Source organism: Lontra canadensis, unplaced genomic scaffold (assembly GCF_010015895.1).
Source record: "Lontra canadensis isolate GAN:19392208 unplaced genomic scaffold, GSC_riverotter_1.0 scaffold38, whole genome shotgun sequence".
In the NCBI taxonomy this organism is placed as follows: Eukaryota; Metazoa; Chordata; class Mammalia; order Carnivora; family Mustelidae; genus Lontra; species Lontra canadensis.
The window spans coordinates 5057867-5071339 of NW_022631032.1; the positions used below are offsets into that span (position 1 = coordinate 5057867).

General features: G+C 42.9%; 1 protein-coding gene across 22 annotated transcripts in view; it reads right to left on the reverse strand.

Annotated features, from left to right (window-relative positions):
* The window catches only part of KALRN (kalirin RhoGEF kinase), a 658233-nt gene that overhangs the window by 346599 nt on the left and 298161 nt on the right, over positions 1–13473 (reverse strand). For all 22 annotated transcript variants that reach the window (XM_032869462.1, XM_032869460.1, XM_032869458.1 and 19 more), the window contains exon 10: positions 8685–8807. In XM_032869462.1, coding sequence (XP_032725353.1) covers positions 8685–8807 — 123 coding nt within the window. The remainder of the gene's footprint in view (positions 1–8684; positions 8808–13473) is intronic.

Below are 13473 nucleotides of genomic sequence, written 5' to 3' on the forward strand. Positions count from 1 at the left end.
GAGATAAAGCCAGAGAGGCAGTAGCCAGGTCATAAAAAGTTTTATGATATCAATAGTTTGAACTTATGGCAGTGTGGGGAAGGATTTAAGGAGACTATGCCAAGTTAGGGAAAACAGGAGGATAGTGTGACAAACCAAAGATGAGATAATGAGACTCTGATCTCAGGCAGTGGCAAGAGAGATGAAAGGAAAGGGACACATAAAGAGGTAGCATCAGTAGGACTTTGCAAAGGATTCATAAGGTATGAGAGCAAAGTAGAAGTCAAGAATGACTCCCAAGTTTCTGGCTTGAGCAAATGGGTTGTTGGTGTCCCTTCCTGGCGTGGGGAATACAGGAAGTAGAACACATCTAGAAGGGGTGGAAAATGATAAAATAAATTTTGGATACACTGGATTTGAGAACCCTCCAAGAAATCGAAGTAGATGTGTCCAGAGAGTTAACGGGTTTATGAACAGGTTGCTCTGGGGTGAGATCAGAGATATGACATGGATTTCAGAGCCATCAGACTAAGGGTGGCAGTTGAGGCTACGACAGAGTATAAAATCATGCCTGGGGTGTACTATGAGAAGAGATGGTCTGAGGAAATCCTTGGGAAAAGGGAGAAGAGCCCAAGAAGGACCAGCCAGAAAGATGTAAGGAAACTAAGAGAGCATGGTGTCATGGAAGGCTGGGGGGAGAGAATTTACAAAGGAGGAAATGGTCGACAGGGTCAAATGCCTTCCGAAGACCATTTAATATCTGAAAAGTGTCCTTTGGATTTAGCAACAAAAAAGCCCAGTTGAAGACTTGGATAAGATTATCCTCATTTGCCCAGAGGGAGCAGAAGTCCAATGGCAGGGGTCAAAGCGCATCTAGGAGATGAGGAAGTAGAGGTGGCAAATAAAGACTCTTCTCTCAAACACCTGGGCTATGAAGGAAAGGAGAAGCACAGAGAAAGCAGTCTAAACTATCATAAAAGATAGCTCAAGTTTCTTTTTATTCACTTTTTTTGTTTGTTCATTTTTAAAATAGGAAGACTTGAGGATTTTTATATCCTAAGGGAATAAAGGGTCACCTCTACCGGAAAACCTCGAGTGGTAAGAAGCAAACGACATCACAAAGTATTTCATTCTGATTTTGGACAGCTCATAAAAAATCAAGTATGGGCTAGAAGTTATATCTGAATGAAGCTAAAATTGGCTTTACTATCCCTTCCACCCTTATCTCTTCTACAGGAAGCCTTCAACTATCAAGCCTATTGCCCTGCGTTCCATAAAACACTATTTACTCAAAACGGAATATATCCAGTTACTTGAATTTCACTATCCTAGCAGTCTTCTCACAATCAAGTACAGTTTGTCAATCTCCTTTTGAATATATATTTTCTCAAATTAGGCACAATACTACATATGTGATTTAAATAGCCAGTGGACAGAGAAATCCTTACTTCTCTGGTTTAGAGATTATACAGTTGACCATTGATCAACAATGAGCTTGAACCAAGTGGGTCCATTTATTGTGGGGTTTTTTTTTTACAAATACAGTAGAGTCCTGTAAATGTATTTTCTCTTCCTTATGGTTTTCTTAACATTTTTCTTTTCTCTAGTTTATTGTAAGAATATAGCACGTAATATATATAAAATGTAAAAATATGTGTTAATTGACTATGTTATCAGTGAGTCTTCTTGTCAACAGGCTATTAGCAGTGCTTGAGGAATCAAAATTATATGCAGATTTTTGACTACGCAAGGGGTGGTGCCTGACTCCTGCGTTATTCACGGGTGAACTGTGTTTTAATTTATATCATTATTCAAAAGCCTTTACTATTTCTCTCTGCTTTAAGAGCCAAGTCTAAGCCCTTTCATCTAAAGGTCATTGTTCTTGAGAGTCTAGACACAACCTATACTCCTTTGAACTTTTCTACAATGATTTGTTCTCTTTCACGCAGAATCTTTGACTCTCAACAACATAAAGATGTTTTATTTACAGTGTCACAAAATTTACAGGAGATTCTGGGAAATTTGAGGACTGTCATCACCACCATGTTTTCCCTTGAACCGGAAGTGAAATCATAACAGAACAGCATTTCCCACACCCTCATTGTGATAGAGCAGACCATGGTCCTTTCCAGTGCAGTCAGTTTTTTTCCCTCTTCTTATATCTCTATTACTTCTCCATATTGTTTACTACTCTCAGGTTTGTAGATCTCATACTGATGTGGTCCCTTCTGATACATGTTCATCCTTCCTGTTAGAATGAGTCCTTTAAACAAAAAATCCTTTTCTCTCAGTTTTCTAGTTATAAGCTCAATACCCTAAAGTCTCAGGAATGTTTATTATATTTGTATCCTGGTATTAAAATTTAAGTACATATATAAGTATATATACATATTGTAATATGTTTATATATATATATATATGCAATTGTATTTGTATTTTCCTACCTAAAATGACCTAAGGGCATCTCCTTCACAAGGTGCTTCTTTCTATGTCACTTCTATGGTGCCCCACATTACTAGGATAATTTTCTCCTTCCACTTCAAAGTTCACTTCCATCTTTCTAGATAGAGCAGCAAAGCTTTCTGCCAGACCTTCCCCAATCTTTACGAGATGCACTCTTCCCTTACCAGAAGTCCATCATCCTGGCTCTGTAGGGTATACCCCAGAACACTTCTGAAAACACCATCTACATAGGCAGCCATTTGTTTTTCAATGTCTCCCCTCTTTTCCACAGTCCCTGCCATCACATGGAACAAGAGATAAGAATGTCACCAGTGCTTTTGAGTCCTTCAGTTCACTACCCAGAACTTAAAATCATTAGGAATGTAGTATCAATTTCTTCTGAATGTGCCATTTGTTCCATAGAGGAAGCACCAGAAGTGGGGGTGGGGGGTCAATTCATGGTCTTGATAAGAAGTTCTTGGTAGACTATAATATCTTGGATATTGGCTCTGATCCCCTCTCAATTTCCACATCAAGTGTATATAAAGTGACCTTCAAAACCCATAGTTGGGAGTTCTCCAGAATATAACCTATCTTTCTTCTTCCTGAGAGTGGTCCCAAAAGCCCTCCCATCAGCTCATGCAACTTTTCGCTGGTGTTTGTGGAGGGAATATCCTGAATCCCCTCAAGTGGGCTGAATGCCATGCAAGATCCAAAGGGTAACAAGATTGTTCTTCATTTCTTCCACTTGCCCACTTCATGATATTAATTTCTCTGTATTTTCCTGGCTTTCTTCCTCACTATTTTTTTTCATCCTGCTGAAGAAACTTTTGTCCTCTCCAAGAAGCTGGAGTGTGAAACAGCATCTGTTGAAGCTTTCCCACCTTTTCCTTCTGCTCGCATCTGCAGTTGCTATAATTGGTCACCATCTCAGGCATGAAAAGAAAGATGGAACTTACTCCAAAGATCACCACGCCATCCCCTAGGCAGGCATGTTTATTGGATCACCAAATGAACTAATGGTTTATCTTGGTTTCACTGAAAAGTGCTCCTTGAAAACCCTGAAAGGATAAAGATTATGCTTCCTTTCAAACCATGGGAATTCTTATAGGGTTAGAGTATGTTTAATGCATGTTTCTCTTTGGATCATGATTTCCTCAAGACGGAAACTGTTACATCTCTTTCATTTCTCAAGGTGCCCGACAAAGACTTGATGGCCTTGGGAACTGATGAGTACTACTGTCTGTCTGAGGGCAGGGGCTTTCTACTCCTATGGATTCCCTATTCTACCTGCCCTTGGAGCTCTAGTAAGTTAGCTGATTATACCTTGAAGATCTTTAACAGGTAAGGTCACTGATAGGTCTACTAAAATGCTTCCCTTCCATTTTGCCTATTGTGACCCCAAGACTCAGAATGATTTTTTAAGTGTTTTCTATCCAAGTTTGAGAAAAAAGCAAGAGTCAGACAAACAACTAACCAGAGATTGTTGAATGAAGTGCTTAATTATGCATATATATATATATAAAAATTTATATTTCTTTAAATCTTCCTTTAAATGGTCTGTTCTTTCAAAAATGTTACACAAAAGCTATTTAATAAGCTTAGCTTTAAATGTGATTTGGTGCTTTGAGATTTTAGATAATATATATTTGAGTGCAAATGATCGCTAATTTTTTACTAAGCTAGCTTACAGAAAGTCTGGCATTCCAGATAATGAGGTCATAAAGCAGACCACTCACAGAGCCCGCACAGCTGCTATCTAAACCACAGGCACTTGAGTACTTTCCTTCTGAGTAATAGCAAATATCTCAGGACAAAATAACAGTACCATAGCCCATACTCCCTCTGGGCACATGTGGACACATGTATCCCCTTACAGTCACACTATGACGGGCAGCAACTCTAGCTTATGCTTTTTTATACTCCTGATAATGACTACCATGCAACATAAATATATATAAAAATATAATAAGTGTCTTTTCAGGCACCTGGGTGGCTCAATTGGATGGGCGGCTGCCTTCAGCTCAAGTCGTGATCCCAGACTCTCGGGATCGTGTCCCTCATCGGGCTCCCAGCTCCACGGGGAGTCTGCTTCTCCCTCTGACCTTCAGCCCTCTCAGGCTCTCTCTCACTGTCTCGCTCTCAAATAAATAAATAAAAATCTTTAAAAAAAATATAATAAGTGTCTTTGGAAATCTGATGAACTCTATAGCCTGAGTTATGTGATGAGTTAATAGGCCACTTAAGTAAAGTGTCTACCAGGACCAGAAGGGTTCCCACTAGGGCCCAGGTCTTCTATCTGAGCACAGAGAATCTCAGTAGCGTGGACTAGAAATATTTATAGAGACAGACCCCCTCGTGCACACGTGGCCCCAGACTCTCCCACCTGCCTGTCAGGAGCCTCCCCTGGCAGCAGTAAGTACCCGAGGGGGTGGGGGGGGGGAACTCCCTTCCCTTTCAGCTTCGCTTCCAGGGAGCCTATTCAAAGGGTGCCATCTGCAGGATGGAGTGAGGACCATAAATACTTCATTTCCCCCAAATGATGGGTGCATTTGTTTAAAATGGGTTCAAGAGCTAATAAACACAAAATGTAAGGTCATGGTTTACCACATTATTTCTTCTCAGATATAATTGATATTTCTACCATTGTCTTAAATGTCTTTACATGATCTCATGTAAGGAGAGGCAGAGGCGTATCTGTTCCAGGAGTTCACATTGCCCTCGGGCATCTCCCTGTGCATTGGAGGACTTGCTCTTCCCTGTAGAAGGACAGCATCCCAGGGGTACAACAGGTGCTATAGCTCCCTTCCTGCTTTGATTCAAGACAATTTTTTAACTTGAATGTAGAAAACGGGTGCTCAGAATTTTCTTCTCATATCAATCAGCCTCAGGTTATGGAACCATAAAATCATGACATTAAAAGAGATTCCTTCACTGAATCATGACCCTCTGTAGGACTGGCTATGAGTGAACCCCCAGCCTCGTACTCCTCACCATTTGTGATGTCCTTCCTGACTAGATCTCTTAACTAGCAACCCCAACCAACAAGCAACAAGAGAATCCCTGCTTGGGCTCTACAGCATTGATCTCTGACTCAAGAATTGTCTAATCCTGATTAAATCTACTCCTCCCCTCCCAGTGGCCCTCACTTGATCGAGAACAGAAGTAAGAGAGAGAGAGCACACCCTTTCCTGCCTGGATCATCTCCTTTCCCACCACTTGAGCGTGATGATCACTTTGCACAGAACAAAGCAGATCTGAGGCTGCTGCCAGTCCATCTGCCTTTGCCGCAATCACATTAGTTTTCCAATGTGGACTACCAATTCCAGGATGCTAGGCAGCTCCACTCCCTTCCCCAGAGTAGGGATGAGAAAACAAAACAGGACTTATTACTAGACTATGAGATTCATCTCTAAAGACTGACTTACAGGGCAATATGGCAACTTCATGGCCCCTTACTTATGTGAGCCCTCTGTTGTCCATATCTGTCCCCTTTCCAGAGGGAAAATTTGAAAAGCATGAGCCCTTTAGAAGGTAGAACTCTCTCTCCTAAGAAAGATACCATCTTCCCTGAAAGCAGGGACAGGGAGAAGTGGATTATAGCAAGACATTACTCACTGGCAGAGCCTGGGAAAAGTTGTATGTCAAATGGAATGGCCACAGCAGCGTCTCCTCTCCACACCCCGCACTCTTGCTCTTTGTTCTGTACTCTTCATGAGCCAACTGGCACTTTGAAATGAATTTTACACCCAGGTCCCATACTTCACTAAGGAAGGGCAGCATGAAGTTAGGGTAAAAACATGACTCTGTGGTCAGACACACCTGAGCTTGAATCCTAGCAGAGCTCCTGACAAGCCAGATGGTATGGGCACACTGAAGAATTTTCTGAGCTTTAGTATTCATCTTCTATAAAACAAGACTAATACTATCCACCACTCAGGACTGGTGGACAAAATATATAATGGAAACACAGGCTCTCAAAAATGTGTCCATTCTTTCTTTAATATGAATTTAAGTGAGTATGTCTCTGCTACTGATTGGAAGGCATTGTCCCATGTGAAAGGCTTATGAGGCACCAGTAAGAAGGTAGGGGAGCAGTTGGGAGAAGGCAGGTTAGAGTCCGGGGGGCTTCCTGGGTTGTAACAACACACAAAACAACAGTGCCCTCAAGGGCCGATAACCAAGTTGGCATTGCCTCTGAGGCTGCAGCAGGAAGAGGGTGAGGGGGCGCTGGCTGGCTCAGGGCTGTGGGATATCCTTTCTGAGTGAGGAAGGGCTGAGTCACAGGAAAACCAAGGGGCAAGAACATCACAGCTGTGAGATGGCTCCATCCCAATAGACTGCCCCAGACACCACAACCCCACTCTCAGCAGAAAGGGAGTCTATGTGGCCCTGTCCCACCCTTTGTCCCCTGACAGCAGAAGCACCCAGAATGTCTGGACACTCAGATATTTTGGGTCTGTGCTATATCCAGAGGCCTATATGGCCCCTGTCTATATGACATGGGTGTGATCCAGCCCATTCTGCTGAAGGTCTTTGTAGGGATGAGGCTTGTTTTTTTTTGTTCTTGTGGTGGTAGCAGAATATACATAATGTAAAACATTTTAAGTTCAGTGGCATTAAATAAATTCACACTGTTGTGCTACCATGACCAGCATCCATCTCCAGAACTCTTTATCTGATAAAGTTGAAACTCTGGATCCATTAAATAATAACTCTCTATTCCCTCCCTTGCCCCAGCCCCTAGCAACCATCATTCTTTCTGTCTCTATGAATATGACTACTCTGGGTACTTCATATAAGTGGACTCCTATTTGTCCTTTCAAGACTGACTTATTTCACATAGCATAATTTCATCTGGTCACTTGGGTTACTCCCACCTTTTTGCTATTGTGAATAATGCTGCTCTGAACATGGGTATACAAGAATCTTTTCACATCCCAGCCTTTAATTTTTCTGAGTATATATGTAGAATCAGGATTGCTGAATCATATGGTAAGTCTATGTTTAATTTTTTGAGGAATTGCCATACAGTGACTCCATCACTTTACATTCCCACCAACTGTGCACAAAGATTCTATATGAGGCTTTCTTTATTGCATGGGTTGGGTCTAATCCATCTGTATTCCCAGCTTGAGGTCACTAGTGACTCAGTCTTTCTGGCACCTGCCAGGCCTCTCACATTCCAGAACACACTTGGAGCTTCCTTAGAGATGTGGTTTGCTCCCACCACTCTCCTGTCCTCCAGCAGATCCCTTTGGTTCTTGGCAGGGGCTCACCTTTGGCATCCATGGCTCACCCACAGTTTTGTCTGGGGCTGGTAGCCTCCTGGCATGGGGGCTGGCACTCTGCACGACCCCCAGGATGACACCCACCATGAGGACTGCCCACGTGGTAGGATGGGAGCTGGGCCTGGTTACAGCTGTGGTCATCCTCCCTTTTGTCCCATACTGATTCCCTGACAGATGCCCCTTCCCTGCTTCATTTTTAGGTCTTATTTCCTACTGCAACTGATCATGTCTGACAAGATAAATGGACAGAGTAGTATTTCATCTTGAAGATGAAGATGCTCAGGACCCATGGAAGAACTCCCCAAAAGAAACAAATATAAGAGATATATATAAATATATATAGAGAGAAATATAAGAGAGTTAGGATAAAATTGGGGGGCTTCAGGCTCAGAACCAAAAACCCTCTTCTATCCCTCCACCATGAAGCCAAATGGTCAAGGCCTCTCACAGCATCTTTGTGTAATTAGATAAAAATGCCCTTTGGGGATTAGGTGTACAGCTCAGCTAAAAGACAAAATATTATGCCATATTCTCTGGGCACAGTCAGCCTTGCAGAAGCAGGTGCCATCTCTTCCTCCGGATCCTGGAGGACACACAGTTCTGCAAGCAGACCTAAGGCTGATTTCCAGCTCCCACTTGCCTGTGGTGATAACCATAAGTAGTAGTTCTGGGCTGTCTATGTTCCCAGTGTCAGTTCCTTCTGCCATCACCACCTTGGGGACAAGTCATTTACAGATCCTGTTGGCAGGAAGATTTTCTCTGAAGACCCAAAACTAAGGGTCTATCAGGTACCTAGTGATCCAAGAGCAGACAAGTGTCTCCTTGCATCAGGCAGGAAGGCAGCCCTGACTGGGCCCTAAACACGATGTGCCTCAGCAAATACCAAAACCGTAGCCCCGGCCTCCCTCACCCAACTACACACACACACACACACACACACACACACACACACAACCACACACAGCTTCTCACCTGAGCCACCTCTTCGAAGTCATCGTGCCTCTTCTGCAGGGCCCGGGCTCGATGCAGCGACTTCCCCACCCCGGTGTGTTTGCTGAGAAAGGCCTCACCGTGGTTTTCAATCCAGTCCAACACCTGTTCAGAGGAGGACAGAAACAATGACTCCCTGGCAGAAGGAAAGCCATGTGACAATAGCAGCGACCGCCAGCGTCCTGGAGTTCCCATCCCCATCAGAAAGCAGCAGTCCAGCTGGACATATTCGGCCCACCATGGACCCAGGGATTTCATTACTGTCATTGGTGATGTAATGCTCCCACCCTTAACTAGAGTCAACTCATCTTTGATTGCCAGGATAGTCCCTCGTTACTCGTTCAGTTTTCCCAGCCTTGATTTTTCCATTATTTTAAACAAGCTACACAGACTGTCAGGCACTGTTTAAGCCCCTCACTAACCTGCTTGGAGTTAGTGACCCACATAAAGTCAGGCACACGGGCAGAAAATGAGGCAGTGTCAGCTCAGGGCGATTCCTAGGCCCTGAAGGCTTCCTCATCCCTTACTTCCTCATAAAAATGCTCACAGCCATGTTCACAGGGACCCTGCCTCCTTGCACTCCTGGGACTCCCCTCCTAATCTCGAGAGGAAAGTTGGCACTGGTTAGGCCCTACCTGGCTGCTCCAGAGAGTGGTCACCAGGACAACTGTCCTTTCTGGCTTCCTCCCACCCCTCTCCTCCAATCAGCCCCAGCCAACCAACCAAATAAATTAAGGTCTTACATCCTAAGGCCTTTAGTATCTATGGTTTCTCCTGGAAAAAAGTGGAGACCCCATGTTTTTCTAGGCTTCAGATGGAGTGATTTGGCCTCAGGACATTTCCCTTGGTATTTAGAGAAGCTGGAATAGATGTGGCTGGAGCAGTAGAGGGATGAAGGAGGGGATGCTGAGAAGGTGAGAAAATATGTTGTCCTCAGAGGCACTGGACACCGGGAGTGGAAACCCCTTAGCAGAAGCCTTGAAATGGAGGGAGGACGACAGCGTTTAACATCTATTTTGCATTCACGCCGATGGCCCAACAAACATGTGCCTCCCAGAGTTGGCACTCAGTAAAGCAGGTGGCCACAATTAAACCAGTTAGAGTGTACAGCCACACACCTGCTAGAGATCCTGCCAAGACAACTGAGCCCACTCTATTCTGGCTATTCTGGAGTTAATCGGAACATTTGGTTAATGGTATGCTAGCCTTCTCAGGTTCTAGTCCTTCTAGAACTTTCTGGGAAAAATGATCTAGATGAAACAGGCCTGTTTTAAAGGATGCTTAAGGGAGGTCCTGGGTGTTCCATAGGTTGGGCACCTGCTTTCAGCTTAGGTCATGATCTCAGTGCCCTGAGAGTCTGCTTCTTGTATCCCTCTGCCCAACCCCCCCGCTCTTGCATGTGCACATTCTCTCTCTCTCAAATAAATAAATAAATAAATAAATTCTTTAAGTAAGAAAGTAAATAAATAAAAGGATGCTTTAGTCCATTCCTCTGTTTCTTCTACAGACTACCCCATGGCAAGCAGATAGACCAAATAATCCCATGAAGTACAAGCACAGGAGTTCTGTCTCCAGAGAATCTAGTCTTTGGCTTCACTTTCTTTAACATTTGAAATAAATTACACCTGCAATTGCACAAAGTATGGAAGGCTTCAAAGTCTCAGGACACTACCACAAGGCCCACAACAAGATGGATATTAGGTCAGAGAAATGTACGCAGGAATATAAAAACGAGATTTAACAAACATCCGTTTAACAAAACTGGAATGTCAGACAATTGCCCATTAAAAAGGAGAAAAGAAAGGCTTTTTAGAAAATGACTATATAAACACTGGGTGTAGAGATTTAAATATTTTATACAACAAATTCTGGCAATATATGTTTTTAATATTCTAGAGGCATGTCTATGAAAAGAAATTGCAGTAGTAAACGAACTGGGTTTTTATCTTTTGCAAACACCGAAAGGCAGCACTGAAAGGAAATCTAAATATCCCTTTCCTCGAAGAAAGGAGAGCCCACATCTCTCTAGAATTATGTATGGGAGAATTTCAGCAATAACAACAAAAATCAGGAGAGTGCATTTTTACTTGACTTGACACAACGTGAACCCACAATTTTCTATTGTAAAGAGGATGATGAACAACAGCACGCAAGGTCAAAGAGAAGTATTTCTAGTCACAAAGTTTTCCATGTCTTACATACCATTGAAAGTGCAGTTTTATAACCTTTATGCATATTTAAACTTTTGTTAATCCCATGAAGTGAAGCTTATGGATAATTTTGATAATTTTTATATATTAAACTTATGTTAATCCCATGAAGTGAAGTTTATGGATAATTTTGATAATTTTTTTTTAGGATTTTATTTATTTGACAGAGAGAGAGAGATCATAAGTAGTCAGAGAGGCAGGCAGAGCGGGAGGGGAAGCAGGCTCCCTGCTGAGCAGAGAGCCAGATTCGGGGCTCCATCCCAGGACCCTGAGATCATGACCTGAGCTGAAGGCAGAGGCTCAACCCACTGAGCCACCCAGGCACCCCAATTTTGATAATTTTTATATATAAAAGGGCTGTCTTGTGGCTTTTGATAATTTCTTCAGAATTTATAACAGATTTTCAAATTACAATTTTGGTTTTTAGGTGTGAGCAGTTAAGTGTGACCTGCTTGTCTGGCAATGTTTTAATGAGTTTATTTTATTTCATTTCATTTTGTATCTCTAGTTTTAATAAAATTTGTTATGCTAAAACAAATGGGTTTAAGAGGAAAGCTTTCCATCTACTGGCTCACAAATGGTTAGCTTTTATACTCCCCAGGGGTAATTTCACAACTTGTAAACTTCTCTCAAAAAGCAATTTGTGTTCTATTTAAGTTCTTTTGCTTTCTTTAAAATGTCAATTCATTGTCAGTTAATGACACTTAAGTTGACTTAATTAGCTCTACCTTAACCTCTTAAAAATCTATTATTCATATTTGATAGATTTTTATTAGCTTAAACATAAATTTGATTGCTCTGTGATTTTATATTGTCCCCATCCAGTCCAGCTTCTGTCATCAGAACCGAAGCTGTGGGGAACCCATGAGCAAGCTCTGTGAAGATGCAGAGACGGCATGGAAATCAATTTAACAAATAAAACGGCAAATGATTTAGCATGTGAACAAAATTACTTTAATAATCCATAGAGACTGAAAACGTACCCAAGGATAGAGAAACATAATCACTATAGGAGGTATTGTTTAAAATGCTGATTTCTGATCATTTTTTTAAAAAAGATCTTATTTATTAGATAGAGAGAGAAATCACAAGTAGGCAGAGAGGCGGGCAGAGAGAGAGGGGGAAGCAGGCTCCCTGCTGAGCAGAGGGCCCGACTCGGGGCTCGATCCCAGGACCCTGAGATCACGACCTGAGCTGAAGGCAGAGGCTTAATCCACTGAGCCACCCAGACACCCCATGACTTCTGGCCATTTTGTGTCGGACAGTTCAGTTGGAGCCAGCCTTATCTGACACACATTTAGACCCCATGCTCTCTTGACCCTGATTCCATGTCCCCCAGTTCTGGGAGTACAATCTAGCTTTGCCCCAGAGAAATGTGCTTTCTGAGCAGACACCAACAGTGTCTGATAATTACATCATACCCTGCAAATTAACATGCAGCACTGGAAAGTAGGCTATCCCACAGTTTCTGGTGCATCCCAGACTTGAGACATCACTGGTTGAAGACTAAATTGCATTTCTAGCCAAATCCCTGGAACCCTACTGAACTATGCATCCACCAAGGCACCCCACACTAGCTACCCCTGTTTAATTCTCTCATCTACAAAATTTTATTTAAAATAATCAATTATCAATTTTAGTCAAGATAGGACAGGAGGATAGTTAGTAATCCTATGAATGGCTTTGAATTGGTTTTCAAGTGTTTCCAACATAGAAGGTTTTACTTTTTAGTTTATGCCTGCGGGTTCTTCATGAAGCAAAGAAGCATATGAGGGATGTGAATGTCACTGGATTCAGATAGATACTTATTAGTCTTATTGTGCCCCAGTGCTGGGCCCCAGAAGAGCCCAGGATGTAGTATTAAACAAGGCAGGCAGGGCCTTGACTCTGGGAACCTAGACTATGGTGGGAACAGGCACCGCACAGGAGATCACACAATGTCATCAGTTGCAGTGGTGAAAGGGTCAACAATCAGGGAAGGACTATCTGAAGAAGTGAGGGTGTAGCTGAGCGCTGAATAGGACTTACCCAAGAGGAGGACTTAACCAAGCTAGGAAGGAAAAACATCAGCATGGCCCGAGTAGTGGTAAGTGGGTGATGAGCCCAGAGAGGGCAGGAACCAGATATGCTGAGCCCTGGTGTGCCCAGTCAGATTCCAGGGCTCGTCCTAAATGCCACTGAAGGGCTGGTGCAAGAATAAAGACCTGAATTTAAAAGTTACTACTTTTGCTTTGTGGAGAATCAGAGGGAGGCAAGAGTAGAGGTGGGGAAACGGGATGTTATTGCAGAAATCCTGACAGGAGGCAATGGTGGCTCAGATGAGCCCAAAGGCAGTGTGTGTGGGTAATATTTGGGGGAGAGAACGGCCAGGTTTGGTGGTTAGGTATGGGGGCCATAGTGGGGCAGTGGAAGGCTGACCCCCCCGGGGCACAGCTTGAGTAACTGTGCGGAAGGAGGATCTGGTCACTGGTGCATAAGCAAAAGAGTTATAAGGGACAGCACAGAGATAACAGATTCTTCTGTTTTCTTTCCATTTTCATACTTGCGCTCTGGTTCTGATA